Here is a 20186-nt window from a genome sequence, read left to right on the forward strand (position 1 = left end):
GTAATGCATTAGAAAGCTGGTATCAACAAGTAACTATTTTAGAAAAAAACAACATAACAAACCATTTTTAAAACAACCATATTATAATCAATAACATATATTTTTCACTTTACTGAATTTTGCAAAAGCGGAAAGGTGTCTACGATAACTGCCGTCCTTCTCACCGTGAAATAACATGCGCTCATTGTGATGGTTGTGATTCTCCTCAGACACTTCCTTTTGTCTGTGACAGAATCGCTCCCTCAACTTCTTGTTGACAACTTTTTGAATCTTTAAAGATGAAGAAGAAAGAAGCTAATTGTCAGTGAAATATATGTCAATGATTTAAAATGAAGAGTTTTCCTTTAGGAAGGTTTAATTTGTTTTTTTGTTTTGTTTGCCTAAGACATTATATTAAAATGATAAAGTTGCCATGTCAATGTAATTCAGTTAATAGTCTAGTGTTTAGTGACATATTTTCAGCTATGGCTTTTGTTATTCTGTACCCGATCTTGCTGTACCTCAAAAATACCTGAGGAGTTTTTTTTTTGTTTCCTTTTGTTTGTTTGTTTGTTTTAAAAGATTATTCTTAGGCTCCTCCCCAGACCTAACGAATTTTAGGAGATGTATTTTTTTTTTTTCGTGTCCAGCAACGGATCACAACCCTCAGTGTCACGCCCGTACCGGACCGGGACCGGCAATGGGATCGCAACACTCGGCGCTGCACCCGCACCTCGCTCAGCCAGTGAGCGGGAACCGGTCTGTATGTGGGATCCGAACCCTCGGAGGGAGCGCCGCCGCGCTTCCAAAGCGGCGCACTGTAGCAGTGCGCCACCGGGCCGGCCCTAGGAGATGTATTTTTTATAAAAGCTCCTCGAGTAATTTTGATGTGCACCAGGGTAACTTCCACAGGTCTGTTAACCCAAAAATGATAAACCAGTTCTCAGCAGATTTTATTCAACTTTATGACACTCCTTTGAAAAAAGCATATAAATTAAGATAATAAGATTAAGAGATATAGTCATTCTGGTATAATCACTACCATGATTAGATTGAAAATCCAGGCCTTTAATGCTACTTTCAAATGATAACAAAAATTGCTGTCAGCTATGGTCTGAATTTGTGGATAATCTGGGAGACCTATACCCATATATGTATCACCAATACAAGGTGATTTAGCTTTCTGTTTGTGGCTTTGGTGTTTTCAGGGTATCGCTATTTCTAGTATTAAACAAAATTATGGGAAGCCATTGTTTTGTACTGAGTTCCTGCACTGGGCCCCAACAGATGAAACCAAACCAAAATGGAGTCACTTATTCTAAGTGCAACATAATCAAACTGAAACTTTAAGAAAGCAGATAGATCCTAAAACAGGTTAGTTTTTTTTTTTTTTCCTGCTGAAAACAGGAGATTCCAACGTAATAAGGAAGTTCTCTCTGCTCTAACTCTTATAAAAAGTAACCTGATGTTAATAACTTTTTTCTGTTGTTTCTTCGTTCCTCCTTTATAAAACTCACTGTTCCTGTATTTCCTACTGGGATTTACATCCAATAGGTCCATTTATGATGGTGACAGAGAGTGATGTCAATACATGAAGGGAGAAAGTGTTCAATTTTTTGGCCTAGGGTTTCTCTGGACATAGAGAACTGTGACGTAACTTGATATGTGAACAGATTGTAACCTACTCTTGTAACCAGTAGCTGAGCCTCAGTCAACCACAGGTAGCCAACTGTTCAAACCAGGTTCAAATAAGGCGAGCGCCAAACTGTAACCAACCCAGCTGTTTCTGTACCTCACTTCTCTGTTACTTTCCTTTTCTGTCCATAAATGTTACCTGACCAGGTGGCAGCCCTGGCATCCCTCTGAACCTATTCTGGTTCTGGGGGTTGCCTGATTCATGAATTCTTTACTCAGATACTCTCAGTTAAATTTAACTTATCTAAAGTTTTTCTTTTAACACTGGTGAAGTATGGTCTTGAGAGATTAGGGATTAGAATGTAATGAAAAGAATGACATTTGATTTCAGGGCAACAGGTGATTGATTATATTTGATAATTTGGAAATATGACTTAAATTCTTTTTTTCAATGCCTAGATTTGACTTTCAGGCAAGCTTTCCAATCCAATCTCAACACGAAATTTTTTAAACTTACTCGAATGACATTGTATCTGTTGAAGATGCCACCAGCATTACCACCATCTCTGTGTTCTCTAATAGTACTTTGCATCTATAGAACAAAATAAAATAAGTTTGAAAATACATCACTGGATAATTGTCAAGACATTCCTCCCATTGTTTTCAATAATATTTCAATTCTATTATATTGTTTCACTGAAAAAACAAAGCACTAATAAATACATAGAAGTTCGCCAAAAATTGGACAAGTTTAGTGGAAGTATTTCTGGTGAGAAAAGTCACAAACATAAATATTAAATTTATGCATTTTCTATTTTTTAATAGAAGGTGTGAAAAATTTTTCTGTAAACACAATGAGGAAATATATAGAAAGAATATCAAATTAAATCATCTACAATTACTATTATATGTTATTGAGACTAAGAAGCAACATTGTGATTAAGTCAAACAAAAACTCCTCATATTCAATCAATATCCCATGGTACGAATGTGAAAAACAAATAATTTTAAAAAATCAATAGAATTTTTTTTTCTAGATGAAATATTCCATATTATTTCAATATTCTTTAAGTGTATCTATACAGACAAGGGGAAGTTGAACATAATGTACCATGAAATAATTTTCTTTTGACCACTAACCTTCCTCCTTCCTTGCTCCAAGTTAAAAATAATTATTATGAGAAAGAACAATGTTTTAAAAACCTAAGTTTCTCAGAATTGACTCACAGAATGAATTCTCTACCTCACCGCTTCATTTGTGAGGAGTCACCACCTTTTTGATATGATCAGAATTTACTAACTCCTTGGAGAATAATTAGGCAGTAACACACTAGAAGACATGGTGTCTTCCTGATAAGCTGGCAAGTATGAGCTGAAGTACAAACCTGGAGTCACGGTGCTGAGTTCCCTAATGTCATTTCCTAGCATGGGAAAGTGAATAACATGAACATTAATTAAAAAAACAAAAACCAAAAAAACAAAATGTAAGCATACCTTCTTCTGCCTAGGAACTTACAAAATAATGAAATGAGATAGCTTATTATAATAAAAAAATCGAGCCCTTTGTTTATTATGGGTTACAAGTGAGGCATAAGCCATCAGTAGAAAGCGAATCTCTATGGCAGCTGGAGATTCATAAAAACAGCCTTACTATGGTGTTTTAAAATAACTGTGAGTGGAGAAATGGAACGTAATGCAGAATTATAAGGCAGGCTTCAGAAGGGTACATAAAAACAAGGCATATTACTTTATAATGACATTCTATAACTGCATAAAAATAAAGATTAGAAAATATTTGCTATCTATGAGGCAAAGTTCTCACCCATATCATTCTTACGAAGCATTCTAACAATAGAAGAAAATAGTTCTAATAGGATCTTTACTTGTATGAGTTTCAAGAAAGTCTCTGGAACAAAAAGACACATTTGTCCTACCCACTGGAAATTCTAGGCTTATGTGGCATAGTTCTAATTCCACCACAATGGCTAAGAGAGACAACAGTAAATAGGCAAGTGACCAGAAGGCAATTTAAGATGAACTTACCTCTCTTGGAAAAATAGTTTAACCACAGGTTTCAGAAAAAGAAAACTAAAAGATTTTGATGTACATTACCTCTTCTTCTACTGACTGATATTCTTTATCTTCTGGAGCAAGATCGAGCAAAATAGTTCCCTGATTAACACAGTGAAAAGTCAAATAAGGATTGGTGCCTGTAGGGGAGAAAAATTAACATATAAAACAAAAGTCCACATGTGGGGAAAATAGGATAATTTAGTCAGGCTCCCACATTTCTTGTAAACAAGTTGTGTGTGGGTGGAGTCAGTGTGCATGTGCACTCATTATATTTCTAGTTAAATGCTATTATGTGTTCTTCAGTTTGTGAAGCAGAGCTGGCCTGCAGAGCTCACATCTAAAAATAGAGCATGTTTACTCTGGTGGCAGCTGCTCAGTTTTTCTGTGGACTTTGCTGGTAGCAGTTGAGTTTCTGAGTTTTTCCTTTGTACTGCCTAGCTCACAGTGTTGTGTGTGCTGAATAAAGGCTATATCTTCTTCAACCAAGGCTCCAAGGACCTTTTTGCTGGTTATCTAGCTCATAGACCTGCATGTGAAGGGTTTGCAAATGGGCTTGAGGGGTCTGTGAGCTCCAGACCCTAGCCCCTAGCTCAACAGCAAGAAAGAAAGGTTAGATTATGAAAAGCCATGTTATGAATATCCAATTTTATCATGAAAGCAACAGGATTCTATCGGAGGGTTTTAAGCAAAGTGATATGATCATACATTCATTTTGAAAAGAGTCTCCTAGTTAGTGTAGAGAGGATATTGGAGGGAGGCAAAGGTGAAGGTTGGAAATAAGCTGAAAGGTGGTTGTGACAGTCCAGGAGAGAAATGATAGTAGCTAAGATTAGGTGACAGCAGTGGGAAACAACAGTGATATAGAGATTTCAAAGAAATTTAGGAGATAAAGTGTGGGGAGAGAGGGAAGAACAACTCTTAGATTTTTCCAGCAAGAGGGAGTGTGATGCCAGTGCCTGGGATGGGAAAGGCAGGAGGTACGACAACAGGAAGAGCACCGTTCTGTGGTCAGACCACCTGAGTTCAAATGCCAGCCCTGATATTATCTTTTACCACTAATTTCTGAAACTTATTTCTTTCTGAATAGCTTACCTTGTTGTCCACCTAAAAGTCTTTCTACTCCTTTGATTAATTTGTGGCGGTGTCCATAAGCATTGATGCCTATTTCTTTCAACTCTTCATGACCCATATCAGCCAGTACATCGAGTGTAATCTGAAAAATGAAACAAAATTAGTTGCTAAATCTTTCACAGTTCCTCTGAGGACAAAAGCTCTCCCATTTTTCTATAATGCTATAATTATTATTCAAATTAAGAAAATTCTTTTATTTCCTGTATAAGCATGGACATATAATCTTCTTAAAGTTGCCTTGATGATCTTATCAGCTTTGTTGCTCACTTGAAATACTCCTTAACTTGCTTTTAGTCAGTGGAGAATTAAAAAGGGAGAAATAATAGTAAGGAAATACAAGATGATCATTGCCACATTTCCTTTTGATTATTTAATTCTACCATGTTCTGTTTACTTCAAAATTTAGGAGAGATGAGTAGCTTTATTTATTTTTTATTTATTTATTTATTTATTTTTCCTTTTTGTCTCTTTTTTCGTGTCCGGCAATGGATTGCAACCCTCAGTGTCGCGCCCGTACCGGACTGGGACCGGCAACGGGATCGCAACCCTCGGTGTTGCGCCTGCACCTCGCTCAGCCAGTGAGAGGGAACCGGTCTGTAAGTGGGATCCGAACCCTCGGTGGGAGCGCCGCCGCGCTCCCAAGCGGCGCACTGTAGCAGTGCGCCACCAGGCCGGCCCAAGAGATGAGTAGCTTTAAAATGGAGAAATACTGGATCCCAGTGTCCAGTAGGTAGTAGAAATGAATGGTAGGGGAAAAGGAGAAGTGGTTTACACAATTAAACAGAATGTGGCAAAAAAAAGTAAGCAATTTTAGGCAAGGAGATTTTAGACACAGTTAAGAAAGAACTTTCCAGTGCTAAGAAATATTCAAGCCTAGAACAGGCTGCTTTAGAAAGTACTGAGATTTATATCTCAAGTTTTTAGTTAGACTACAGACCATTTTATAGCGAAACTACATAAAAAATTCCTATTTGGACAAGAAAAGAGAGAGTAGATGGTTTTAAAGCTCTATTATAAATTCTCAGATTTAACAATCCCTGCAGCCTTACATTCTATTTTTGTAGAAAATAGTGGTTTTACATTTTAAAATTATTCATACCTGTAGATGGAGATGATTAGTTGGCTCAAAATTTCCTAATTCCTTTGTGGACTAAAGTAACTGTAACTCTACTACCACCCAGTGGCAGTGTTCTGAACACACAGTATGAAATCCTGGGCAACCACATTTCTTGAGGACTGAACATGCAATTTTCCAGTCCAGAAGAACCCAGCTCTTTGACAATCCAAATACGAGTCTATAAGATTAGCTTTGATTTTCTCTTTCCTTGGAAAACTGAGAAACCCTTTTATAGACACCACCTTTCCAACTCAAATGAGATATTTTTATCTATTCATAGCTTTTTTCCACCTTTATACTTACTTAAAACTGACAAATTAGGCCTGGAGCTCTGCTGATTCTAATTGTCAGAATGAAACATTGTAAGAGTCTGATCTTCTCAGTACAGTAAGCATACACCACTCATTCTTTGGAAATAATTTACTATATTGCTTCTAAGTGTCTATTTAGAAATAATTGCTCCATTGCACAAAATGGGCAATTCATTTCCAATCACCCAAAGGAAGTTTTCAGCAGAGCTTTTAAAAAGCAACAGTTCTGAAATACACATTGAGACAGAATAGTTCACAAAATCATAGCCTTTACACTTTTAGCTGGATGTAATTTTAATGTAATTTGGGAATCGTTATTGATAACCATGTTTTTCTTCTAAATATTCTAAACTTCAAGTTTAAATAAGGTTGAAATAAAAACTGGATCTCCAATCTATGTGGTAACTTCAACTCAAAGAACCCTCAAACTTTTCTGAAGTGATATGTATACTGCATATCTGGAGGAAGCAGGAACCAGGCCAGCAAAACACAGTATTCTCTATAATTTTCTGGAAAAGTAATAGAGAACATTTCATATATTTGTTCATTTTATAACTCCAATCAAAATGAATACAAAAAGCCCAAACCAAACCAACAAAAACCGCTGACAGAATGACACCCAGTCATTTAGTTCAGAAGGAAGGGTTGAAAGTAGGTCCCACACCTATTGTGGAAAGCATCTTTAAGATGCCCCCAATGATCCCTACCTCCTAGTATTTGTGTCCTGATTGTAATTCCCTACCCTCGAGTGTGGGCTAGACTTACTGACTCAGTTCTAACAAATATAATACAGCAGAAGTGAAGGGATATTACTTTTTATATTAGGTTATAAAAAGATTGTGGCTACATCTTGGGCACTCACTCTGCTGGACTGCTCACCCTGTGAAGCAAGCTACCATGCTATAGCAGACAGATTCAACTATTCTTACCTTCTTATATTCACACCCTTGTGTAATCCCCTCCCCTGGAGTGTGGGCTTGCCTAGTGACTTGCTTCTAACTAAGAAAATACAGCAATGGTCCTGGGATGTTGACTAGCACACCCTCTCTCTCCCCTGCTGGCTTTGATGAAGCAAGATGCCATGGTAGAGGGGCCCACATGGCAAGGAACTGAGGCCTTCAGTCCAACAGGCCAAAAGGAACTGAATCCTGCCAGTAATCATGTGAGCTTGGAAGGGGATCTTTCCACAGCTGAACCTTTAGATGAGATACCAGCCCTGGCTGACACCTTGACTGCAGCCTTGTGAGAGATGCTGAAGCAAATGACACAACGAAGCCAGGCACAGACTCTTGACCCCGAAATGTGTGTTTTAAGCTGCTAAATTTGTGGTAATTTGTCAAGCAGCAACAAATAAGTAATACACATGTCATAAGGTCACCCAATGGAGAGGACCATAGGGTGAGATATTAAGGCCAGTCAACGTAATGTGAGAGAGCTTGAGAGTGGATCCTCACCCTTGCCAACTGAGTCTCCAGATAGGACTGAAGACCTGGCTAGCAGCTTGAATGTAACTTCATGAGAGACCTGGAGCCAGAGGTACTCAACTATGCCATGCTTGGATTCTTGACCCACAGCAGCTGTGAGATAATGCATGTTTGCTATTTTAAGCCATCAAGTTTTGGGGTAATTTGTCAGATAACTAGTATACCTGTGCTCACTTGGCATTTATCCAATTTGATGCTAATAGTGACAAAGAAAGAATAAATATGAAAATAAGTAACCAAAGAAAATATTTATTAGATTATACTGAAGGATAGAAGGGATTAAAAGATACGAATATTTGTAATACGAAAAGCAAAAAGGGAAAGGCACAATTTTATGTACCTGTAGCTGAATATAAATATGTATTTGTATTACCTTGCAATGCCACCAAATCCATTCACTCATCACCTGTCCAGACCAGTATTTGTTGTCTACTTGCTATATGAGTATATCAAGCACAGTTCAAAGCACTTTATTTACATTATTATCTCATTTAATCCTTACAGTAACCCACTGAAGTACTCTTAATGTCCTTATAAGGAAACTAAGGCTTAGAGAAGTCATAAAAATAGTATACAGAAGAACTGAGATGTATAGCTATACCTGTCTTTCCCCAGCTTATATTTCTTAAAAGGGACAACAAGAAAGCTAAAATAACTAAACATTAAATTTAGTGGCTTTGAGTTACATAGTGCCCAATTGGTCCCCATATTTAGCAGGCAGTGGCCACTGAAAACCTTAAATAACAAGCTAAGGAATTTCGGCTTATGTTCACTCATTCACACACAAAATGTTTAATGAGTATGTCTATATGCTAGATATTTCTAAAAAATGTAACTAAATATTTCATTTAATTCTAAAACAACCCACTATAGTTCAGAAAATTAAATAACTACTCCAAATAATTGGTAGTAAAAGAGTGGGGCCATGAAATGAATACAGTAGTACACTAAAGTTCATGCTATTTATTTAAGGTAACAAGTAAACAAAAAATATGGTAAAGATTGGTAAATGTTTTGGGGGGAATTCCTGTGGAACTCTTATGCAAGTTACCTACTTGTTTAGGGCTACAAGTTGGGCTGAGAAGGAAGGAATAAGGAGAAGGTCAGGAAAAGTTCCATATTCTGAGTTGATTTTTTGTAGAAAATAAGCAAACAAAAAGGAATGGGAGTAATTAAAGATTATTCCAAAATTCTAAAGCTGTGTGACTATAAGACTATTATATCAAAAAAATAAGTGGAAATATCTGGAAGGAAAGCAGGATAGTTGGATTTTAGACATGTTACTCAAAGATTCAGGACTCCTATCTCTCTATAAGCTACTAGAAATATATTTCTGAAAATCACCTTTAAAGTAACTCACTTTTTTTTTTTCCCTTTCTGTCTTTTTTACTGACCGGTAATGGGATCGCAACCCTCGGTGTCGCGCCTGTACCGGGGACCGGCAACAGGATCGCAACCCTCGGTGTTGCGCCCGCACCACGCTCAACCAGTGAGCTGGAACCGGTCTCCACATGGGATCCGAACCCTCGGCGGGAGCGCCGCCGCGCTCCCAAGCGGCACACTCTCCAGTGCGCCACCTGGCCAGCCCTAAAGTAAATCACTTTTTTTTTTTTGTCTTTTTTTTTCCCCGTGTCTGGCAACGGATCGCAACCCTCAGTGTTGCCCCCGCACCGGACTGGGAACCGGCAATGGGATTGCAACCCTCGGTGTTGCTCCTGCGCCTTGCTTAGCCAGTGAGCGGGAACCGGTTTGTATGTGGGATCCGAACCCTCGGGCGGGAGCGCCGCCGCGCTTCCCAAGCGGCGCACTATCCAGTGCGCCACCGGGCTGGCCCAAGTAACTCACTTTTTAAAAAAACCTTGACTTAGTTATATTCAGGAAATCACAAGTTTGTTGGGCTAGTTATTTATATCTAGCACACATTAAAATAAAATCATAACCTTTAAAATCAAGATTATCCACGTAACTAAAATCATCTTGCATATGAAGCAAATGTCACTTCAAGAAGGGCTGTCACTTCAAATCTTGCTTCTAAGATTTGTTTTGTTTTATTTCGGGTGGAGAGAGAAAATTAGAGTTTTGATGAAAAAGTTTTTTGGTTTTTTTTTTTTTACTTGGACTTAAAACGTTGCAGGCTGGAGTAGCAGTAGTAAGAACTAACTTTATTATCATGTTCATAATGAATTTACTTGAGTCCATGCCTTTGTCTTCAAGAATCTTAAGTCAAAATTTATACGGCCACTTTTCATGGGTGGTCATAAATAAGTCCACAAGCAGTCTTCCAAGTCATAGATGTTCCAGAAATTGCTGTGTAAATCATATCTATCTTTCCCATAGAAAAACGTGTTTTAGGGCCGGCCTGGTGGCGCACTCGGTAGAGTGCGGCGCTTGGGAGTGCGGCGGCGCTCCCGCCGAGGGTTCGGATCCCATATAGAGACCGGTCCGCTCACTGGTTGAGCGCGGTATGGGAGCGACACCGAGGGTTGCAATCCTGTTGCCGGTCACGAAAAAAGACAAAAAGAGAGGAAAAAAGAAAAGAAAAACGTGTTTTAGGTAGAAAGCTACATTATAAAGGAAGGGCCCAAGTCACACTGGTACTATGTTTAATTAACTGTAAAAGACATAGGCAAATATTATTTAATATAGAACTTGACAAGGTATCAATGTGAAATAAGACAATTTAGTTCAGAGACATCCGAGAGAACAACTGTGAAGATAAGACGTGAGGCTATGATGCTCTGAGGTAGGTTTTCCTGGGACCAGGAAGAAAATAACAATATTCCCCACTCCACTGGAGGATAAGTATCCATGAGTAGGAATAGAGGCAATACGACATCAAAGTGTCTCAGAAAACAGAATGGCTCTCTGGCTTAAGCTAATCAGACATGAATTAAATGGGTACAGTGCATACCCTTACTCCTCCCCCACTACGCCAATATCTTGACCATCATCACATATTACTGGCCTGACATAGAATGTTAACGGGAGAAAATTCCAAGGGTAAGTTATGGAAAGGATTATCAAATTTATTATTTTATAGCTGAAGGCAGATAAATAATACTTGCAATTGAAATAAAAATAAATTTGATTGTTTGATGACTGGGCCAGAAGACAGGTAAACACAGTTCAACATGAAGAAAAGTAATACCATTTGTCTGGAGAAAAGGAACTGTGCTAGGTAATATACATTAAGTGCAAAAATCAACGTACTGGTCAAGAAAAGGATATAGAAATTATTCTGGACAAAATAAAATCAATAAAATAAAATAAAAATAAAATCAATGAAACTGTTCACTCAGAACAAAACTGAGTGAAAGTGAGAAAAATGAAACTGATGATACCAGGATAAGCTGCCAGAAGGACTGACTGGGAGACTAAACTTCTAAACTATTTAAATCAATAAAATGAGAAACATGCCACAGGAAGTCAGTTACTGACAAAGAGAATATACAATATGAAGTAAAAAATGACATAAACTTAGAGTGCAAACTGACTGAAAGTATGGAAACTATGGGTTAGAGCGCTGCCTCATAACAAGGTCAAGGGTTTGGATCCCCATACCAGCCAGCTGCCAAAAAAAAAAGCATGGAAACTGAAGTTCTTTGAAAAACTTTCAATAGTCAATTGAAGTTATTTATTTGAATTAGGATCTTTGGTTTATGATGTTTGGAATTCCACAATTACTATGGATATAATTCGGGAAGAAAGGATACAGCTGTAATAGGGCTGTAACAGAGGATGATGCTTTTAAAAGAGCTTTAATACCTTTGGGGAGTAAATAAGGGAAACAAATTCCTACTGTTTAAGATATTCTTGCAAGAAATCTCCAAACCAGAGGATGAATAAACAGTAAGAAAAGAAAATTATTACAGCATTCTACAAAAGTCCTTACCACCAGACAGAAGACATGTTTGATTGCTTCATTAAAGCATATTTTATAAACTGGCACAGAAGTAAATTATAACACGGAATTTTAACTATCTGGACATTTTCAGGTATTCTATTTTACAGGTAAGGGAAGGTTATATTTTACAGGTAAGGATAGGTTAAATGTCTTTTAACCAAATTTTACATAGCTATTAAGAGGAAGAAAATAGAGTCAAGGTCTTTTAGTCCAATGCTATCTACTCAACAAACAATATTAAGAAACTTATTTAGCTAAAAATATAAGAAAAAGAAGAAAATCTTAACAGTACAACTGATAGAAAAAGAAAAAAGACCTGGTGTTTTTAATGAACTCCAAATTGACTATAACCCTACAAAAAAAAAACCAGAACGGGGCAAAGGGCCTGTGAAGAATTTGGAAACTATGTCATACAAAGACTAACTGAAAGAATAGTTTTATTTATCCTAGAATAGAGAGAGCAGTGTTTGTAGAAGGGGGTGGTTGGAAGGGTAGTCTATGACAACTTGACTAGATCTTAAAAAGATATGAAGAGATATGTTATAGTGAGCTGAATTATAGTTGTAGTAGGCTGAATGGTGGCCCTCAAAAACCTATGCACATGTTCTAACCCCCAGAACCTGTGAATGTTACCTTATTTGGCAAAAGGGCATTTGCAGATATAATTAAGAATCTTGAGATAAGGAGATCATCCAGGATTTATGCATAGGCCCTAAATTCAATGCAAGTGTCCTCATAAGAGACACACAGAGGAGAAAATAGACAGGAGAGGGTAGTGCGAAGATGGAAGCAGAGACTGGAGTAATGTGGCCATAAGCCACAGAAGCAGCCAACCATCAGAAGTCAGAAGGGGCATGGGATAGGCTTTTCCTAGAGCCTGGTTAGGGAGTGCAGCCCTGCTGACATGTTGATTTCAGACTTCAGAACTGTGACAACAAACATCTCTGTTAAGCCACCAAATTTGTGGTAATTTGTTACGGCAGCCCTATGAAACTTAATACATATGTAAACTAGGGATTAGATTTCTGTGCAAAACAGGGTAAACAGGAACCTGAAATAAATGATTTGTACCCAGGGGCAGATTTTAGCACACTTTAGAAGTTACAAGCATTCTATTACACAGTCCCCAAATTGTAACAAGTTATCTTCACTGGCTGGAGGACTGACATGGATGTTAAAAAGTTGATTCCTTCACCTGGGAGAATGACTTAATCTCTAAACACCTTTTTCATTCTAAGATTCCATGTATATCAATAATAGCCAGCTTAAACGCAAGAACTTATTATCACTCAATATTTAATGATGACCTTGTGTTGGGAAAATAGAATAATTTAATCAGGCTCCCCTCGCCTCAGGGCCGGTTGGGTATGGTTCAGTAAACAGTGTGTGTGTGTGGGGGGTGAAGTTAGCGTGCCTGTGCAGCACTGCCACTTTGGCTGGTGTTTACTGCCTGGGCAGCCGCCGTCAACACATCCATGTTTTTCCAAACCTACGGCTTCCAAGGACCTTTTAGCCGGTTACCTAACTCATAGACCTGCATGAAGGGGTGTGGTGACCTAACCCGGCATATGAAGGGTTTGTGGCCCAGTCTGTGAACAGGCTTGAGGGGTCTGGGAGCTCCAGCCCTAGCTTGACAATCGGTCCAGTTGGTACAGGATTACCAGCAGGTAAAAGAGCCTGACAACTGGTGTGGTCGAGTAGCTTTACAATTGGCATAGTTGGTAGGATTCTGAGCAGGTACAGGAGCCAAGAAGCCTTTGGAGAAGGAGGAAATGTGGCTACTTTTGAACATGTTGTGTCCTATGGCCACTTTCCTGTTGACCAGGATGTGGTTGCTGCTCACTGTATTGCAAGTCAGCATAGACCAGGCACTACAGTGGAAAGCCCCCTGGGAGGGTGTTTTAGCCGGTTTTGTGTTGCTATAACAGAACACCTGAGACTGGGTAATTTATAAAGAAGAGACGTTTATTTGGCTTACGATTCTGGAACAGTTGCATCTGGCACAGGCCTCAGGCTGCTTCCACTCATGGCGGAAAGTGGCAGGCTGCCGGTGGGTATGAGCAGATCACATGGCGAGACAAAGCAAGAGAGACAGAGAGGAGGTGCCAGGGTCTTATAAACAACAAGCTCTCGTGGAAACTAATAGAGAGAAAACTCACACACTACCCCTCCTCCCCTAGGGAGAGCATTAATCCATTCATCAGGGATCCACCCCCATGACTCAATCAGTTTCCAACACTGTCACATTAGAGATCAAATTCCTACATGAGTTTTGTGGGGGACAACACATCCAAACTCCATCAGAGGGGGAGGAAATGTGGCTGTCCTTTAGTGTGTGGTGCCCAGTGGCCAATCTTCTGCTGACCAGAGCTCTTTTCTGCTGCTCACTCTGCTGCAAGTTGATCAAGATTCCAAGAGAAAAGCAGAGTTGCTGGAAGCACAGATTACATGCAGCAACTGGCCACTCCAGCTTCTCACACCAAGGAAGAGGACGAACGCAGTGGTGAGTTGGGGGAGACCATGCATCCCCAGATACGACCTGTTGTGCATCAGAAAATGAAGCACGAGTAGCCAATGGGACTGGGTGGGCAACCAGTGGGCACTCCACAGGTGGCCCAATTTACCACCTATGTCCCGTATACCCAGATTGACTTAGTTGACTTGGGGAGACAGTTTTGGCAGAAACAGGGGGAGACCCTAGCTGCTTGGCTGTTGTGGTTATGGGACCTAGGGATGGATAGTGTGGTATGCTCTGGTGAGGAGATGGAAAAATTGGCCTCCATCACCATGCACCTGTCCCTGAGGCAGCGGCTGCAGAATAGCTGCAGATAAGCACCAGGGCGCGGTTATCACTCCTTGATGGACTCGGTGAATGCAGCTGCCTGAATTGTGTGGGCAAATGCTGGAGAACTGCCCAAGATTGTTAGTAAATGGCAAACGTATGCAGAGCTGGTCCAAATCATTTGAGAGCCGGGGATGTGGCGGTCCATGTTTAATGTGAACACTCATGGCTCAGATGATGAGAACTTTACAGGCAGCGTGAGAGACATAGTGCTGCAAAATGCCCCGTCAACGTCCTTTGGGTCACTGATGGCCATACGGGCCCCATACATTGGTCATCCTATACATGAGGTAACGACCATGATAGCCAGCTTGGGTGAAGTAGAGGACAGAAGACAAGCAAAAGGGGTCTGAAAGGTGGCTAAGACCAACCCCCCAAGAAATGCGCGGGATTTTATCCCAAAGGCACCAAGCAAGACTAGCCGTAAGCAGATGTGGCTTGACTTGCTTGCAGCAGGGGTTGATAAAAAGAAAATTGACCAGCAGCCAAATGCAGTTCTGTTTACCTCGCGGCAGCAATTGTGCCTTGAACAGCGTTTCACCAAACATCGGGAAACAGGTAGCAAGGTATGCTCAGTGGACTTAAAGGATTTTTTGGTTGCTCTTGAGGAGGTGGATGAACTGTTCCATTTCGATAAGAGAACAGGCCAAGGTACTTGTCTTTTGGGGGCAGGCGAGGACCGGAGGCCTCATGTTGAATTGGCAATATATTGGTCGAGGACGAATGTGCAGTGTGGCATGTTTTGGCATTGATGGATACAGGTGCAGAATGCAGCCTGATATATGGCAACCCAGATAAGTTTCCAGAGGCCACAGTTCGTACAGATGGCTACGGAGGACACACCACTGAGGTCAAAGCTGTGTCATTGCCACTGGGCATAGGAAGATTACCTCCTCGTGTATATAATGTANGTGAGGAGATGGAAAAATTGGCCTCCATCACCATGCACCTGTCCCTGAGGCAGCGGCTGCAGAATAGCTGCAGATAAGCACCAGGGCGCGGTTATCACTCCTTGATGGACTCGGTGAATGCAGCTGCCTGAATTGTGTGGGCAAATGCTGGAGAACTGCCCAAGATTGTTAGTAAATGGCAAACGTATGCAGAGCTGGTCCAAATCATTTGAGAGCCGGGGATGTGGCGGTCCATGTTTAATGTGAACACTCATGGCTCAGATGATGAGAACTTTACAGGCAGCGTGAGAGACATAGTGCTGCAAAATGCCCCGTCAACGTCCTTTGGGTCACTGATGGCCATACGGGCCCCATACATTGGTCATCCTATACATGAGGTAACGACCATGATAGCCAGCTTGGGTGAAGTAGAGGACAGAAGACAAGCAAAAGGGGTCTGAAAGGTGGCTAAGACCAACCCCCCAAGAAATGCGCGGGATTTTATCCCAAAGGCACCAAGCAAGACTAGCCGTAAGCAGATGTGGCTTGACTTGCTTGCAGCAGGGGTTGATAAAAAGAAAATTGACCAGCAGCCAAATGCAGTTCTGTTTACCTCGCGGCAGCAATTGTGCCTTGAACAGCGTTTCACCAAACATCGGGAAACAGGTAGCAAGGTATGCTCAGTGGACTTAAAGGATTTTTTGGTTGCTCTTGAGGAGGTGGATGAACTGTTCCATTTCGATAAGAGAACAGGCCAAGGTACTTGTCTTTTGGGGGCAGGCGAGGACCGGAGGCCTCATGTTGAATTGGCAATATATTGGTCGAGGACGAATGTGCAGTGTGGCATGTTTTGGCATTGATGGATACAGGTGCAGAATGCAGCCTGATATATGGCAACCCAGATAAGTTTCCAGAGGCCACAGTTCGTACAGATGGCTACGGAGGACACACCACTGAGGTCAAAGCTGTGTCATTGCCACTGGGCATAGGAAGATTACCTCCTCGTGTATATAATGTATCTATATCCCCCTGTAGCTGAATACATCTTGGGTATGGATGTATTTTATGGTTTGCACCTGTAAACAATAGCTGGAGAGTTTTGGCTGCGAATACAGACAGTAAAGCCTATGTTCCGAGGATATGCTAAACATGACCCAGGTGTTACCCTACCCAAGCCAAGACGTGTAGTTAATGTAAAGCAGTATCACCTAACAGGAGGACATGCAGAGATAAAGGCTACTATATTGGAATTGGAGAAAGTTGGCATTATTCATCTGGCTCAGAGCCCATTGAATGCTCTGGTATGGCCAGTGAAAAAGCCTGATGGTACCTGGAGAATGACTGTAGATTTCGAGAACTGAACAAAGTAGTGCCTCCTTTACATGCAGCTGTGCCTTCAGTTCACAACTTGATGGATCAGCTGATGACTCAGCTGGGGACTTATCATTGTGTACTGGACCTTGCAAATGCTATTTTCTCCATTCCAATCTTGGCTGATAGCCAAGATCAGTTTGCCTACACGTGGGAAGGAAGACAGTGGACCTTTCAAGTATTGCCCCATGGTTATCTGCATAGCCCAAACATCTGTCATGGTTTGGTGGCTGAGGACCTAGCCAAGTGGACTAGGCCCAGCACGGTTACAATGTTTCACTACATTGATGACGTGTTACTAACCTCTGATTCTCTTGCAGATTTAACCCAGGCAGCTCCAACGCTGCTAAGTCATTTGGAACAATGTGGGTGGGCTGTGAACACAGCCAAAGTGCAAGAACCTGCGCTGTCAGTCAAATTCCTGGGAGTGGTCTGGTCAGGTAAGATGAGGGTCATCCCAGAAGCTATTATAGATAAGATACAGGCATACCCTTGACCCACAATGGTAGCTCAACTACAGACATATTTGCGACTTTTGGGGTACTGGATAGCTTTTGTACCCCATATGGCCCAAATGGCATGCCCACTATATGCACTGACAAAGAAAGGAGCCCTCTGGGATTGGACTGAGGAAGTAGAACAAGCTTATCGGGCTACAAAAAGGGCAATACAGGAGGTACAAGCTTTACAAGTGGCCGCCCCCACTAAGCCGTTTGAATTAGATGTACATATAACCCAGGAGGGGTTAGGATGGGGTTTGTGGCAGACTGATTCTGCACACCTGTAGGATTCTGGTCTCAGCTCTGGAAGGGCACTGAAGTGCGCTACACCCTAATAGAAAAGCAGTTAGCGGTTGTGTATTCTGCCTTGATAGCCACTGAAGCTATTACAGGAACTGCCAAAGTACTAGTAAGGACGACATACCCCAGAATAGGTTGGCTGTGCACATGGGCAACCACCCCAAAAACGGGTGTAGCTCAGACTCCTACTTTGTTTAAATGAGGAGCATACATAGAACAAAGGAGTACTGTGTCAAAAAGTCCTCTGTCCAAAGAGTTGCAAGCTGTGCTAGGTCCAGTAGATGCTGTGGAGGAAACTTTGACACAACTGTTACCCACGGAGGTGGAGGCTTTCCATGAGGGACAGGGACCTATCACAGAGCAAGCTTGGTATACAGATGGCTCTAGCATGGGACCTTCAGCATCAGGGACAGTGGTTGCTGTCCAGCCCTTTACAGATACCATGTGGTATGAAAATGGTACAGGGCAAAGCAGTCAATGGGTTGAACTGAGAGCATTATGGATGGTGATAGAAAATGAGCCTGAGCCATTAACCATCTGTACTGACAGCTGGGCTGTGTACAAAGGTTTAACCCTTTGGATCTCTACTTGGAAGTATCAACGGTGGATGGTAGGCCACCGACCCTTGTGGGGACAAGCTATATGGCAAGAATTATGGGAACTGGGGCATGAGAAAGAAGTAACTCTTTTCCATGTCACAGGACACTTCCCCTTAGCCAGTCCAGGAAATGATGAAGCCGATGCCTTGGCTAAGGTAAGATGACTGGAGAGAGCCCCAGCTACTAATGTAGCCCAGTGGTTACATTGATGAATGCAGCATGCTGGCAGCAAAACCATGTGGATGGCAGCTCAAAGATGGGCCCTGCCTATAAGATGAGAAGATGTAGTGAATGCCTGTCATCCTTGTCTGGTGTGTTCTCAAGAGAGTCCACACCCCCGGCAAGTGCCCCATACAGATGGGCAAATAACTCGAGGAAAGGTGCCCCTGACTTGATGGCAAGTGGACTTTGTCGGACCACTGCCAAGGTCAGAGAATTTCAGATAAATCTTCACAGCTGTTAATATGGCTACTGGTCTCCTGTTTGTATGGTCTTGTAAGGCCCCAGACCAGTTAAACACTGTGAAGGCAATGAATAGCCTTATGGCTATGTATGGTCGGCCTGTAGTTATAGAAAGTGATAATGGAACCCACTTTATGGGACATGGGGTTCAGAGGTGGGCCTCCCAGTTGTCCATTCAGTGGAAGTTACATATGCCATATCATCCCCAGGCGGAGGGAATGATTGAACGGTACAATGGCCTTTTAAAAAAGGGACTAAGGCTTTTTGCCCAACCCCCATCCCTATAGGGGTGGGCATGGCGATAATGGCCGACAGTCAGAATTCTAAATGAAAGACCCCACAAGGGTGGACCCTCTCCAGTGGAAGCTCTGTTGCATAGGGCTGCAGTACCTATACAGCTGCAAATCACTACTAAAGATAAGCTTTTGAAGCCTGGATATGGCAAGAATGGAAATATTCTCTTACTGGCCCCAACCTATTTGCAACAGGGACAGACAGCACAATGGGAATGGCCTTGGAGAATAAAAGCCCCCCATATATGCTGGGGAGATTTAACAGGGCCCCGGTGAAAAGGATTAGAGGAAGGCTTGCAAGTTTCACCTTGGGTGACAAGTACCTGGCCTCCTTGAGTAAAGGTGACATGGTCTGGAACAGATGAGTGCTCTGTTCCAAAGGGCACATTTGTATTATCATTATGGCAAATTATGAGTTCCCCTGTACTGTTACATGTAGAACCTACAGATCCAACAGTGTTAGTAGATAAAGTATGGTATCATAGCCAGGTAAGATACCTCCTCCTGCAACCGTCCTCTCTGAGGATGGCAAACTGGCATGTATCTTAACCAGAGGGGTGAGAACTTCCCCTATTGGTACCAATAACTCTTCTGTCTTTTCGCCCATAGTGTTCTGGCTGCAGGCACTGCACCAGAGTTGCGTGATCAGTGTGTCAGCCTGCTGAATATGCATTGAACTGCCCATCAATATGACTACAGGATTTGCATGGAGGATCACACCAATGGTGACTACTAACCGGACATACGCAGCTAACAGATAAAAGGACGGAACTGCAAGCCTTAAGGCACATTGATCGGACAACAAGTTATGTAAATGTAAGGGTCATTTATCCTTGCTAAGGGGACATCGCAGAAGATTCTGAACGTGTAGATTGTACAGCGAGGGACCTTGAAGGGGTGGATTGTTGGGAAAACAGAATAATTTAATCAGGCTCCCCTTGCCTCAGGGCCAGTTGGGGGTAGTTCAGTAAACTGTGTGTGGGAATGGGGGTGGGGGGAGTGGAGTTAGTGCGCCTGCGCAGTGCTGCCACTTTGGCTGGTGTTTACTGCCTGGGGCAGCCACCGTCAGCAAAACCATGCTTTTCCAAACCTATGGCTTCCAAGGACCTTTTGGCCAGTTACCTAGCTCACAGACCTGTGTGAAGGGGTGTGGCGACCCAGCCTGGCATATGAAGGGTTTGTGGCTCAGGCTGTGAATGGGCTTGAGGGGTCTGGGAGCTCCAGACCCAGCCCCAGCTCAACAATTGGCCCAGTCGGTGCAGGATTACCAGCAGGTAAAAGAGCCTGACAACTGG

The 20186-nt window shown here is 41.7% G+C and overlaps 1 protein-coding gene across 1 annotated transcript in view; it reads right to left on the minus strand.

Moving 5' to 3' along the window:
* Positions 1 to 20186, minus strand: part of TNKS (tankyrase, TRF1-interacting ankyrin-related ADP-ribose polymerase) — a 246637-nt gene that overhangs the window by 12421 nt on the left and 214030 nt on the right. Inside the window, exons 21-24 of the mRNA XM_008574165.1 lie at positions 4780 to 4900; positions 3727 to 3824; positions 2132 to 2206; positions 165 to 270 (exon numbers count right to left, since the gene is read on the minus strand). Of these exons, the coding sequence (XP_008572387.1) occupies positions 165 to 270; positions 2132 to 2206; positions 3727 to 3824; positions 4780 to 4900 (400 nt within the window). The remainder of the gene's footprint in view (positions 1 to 164; positions 271 to 2131; positions 2207 to 3726; positions 3825 to 4779; positions 4901 to 20186) is intronic.

This window comes from Galeopterus variegatus, unplaced genomic scaffold (assembly GCF_000696425.1).
Source record: "Galeopterus variegatus unplaced genomic scaffold, G_variegatus-3.0.2 Scaffold1005, whole genome shotgun sequence".
NCBI lineage: Eukaryota > Metazoa > Chordata > Mammalia > Dermoptera > Cynocephalidae > Galeopterus > Galeopterus variegatus.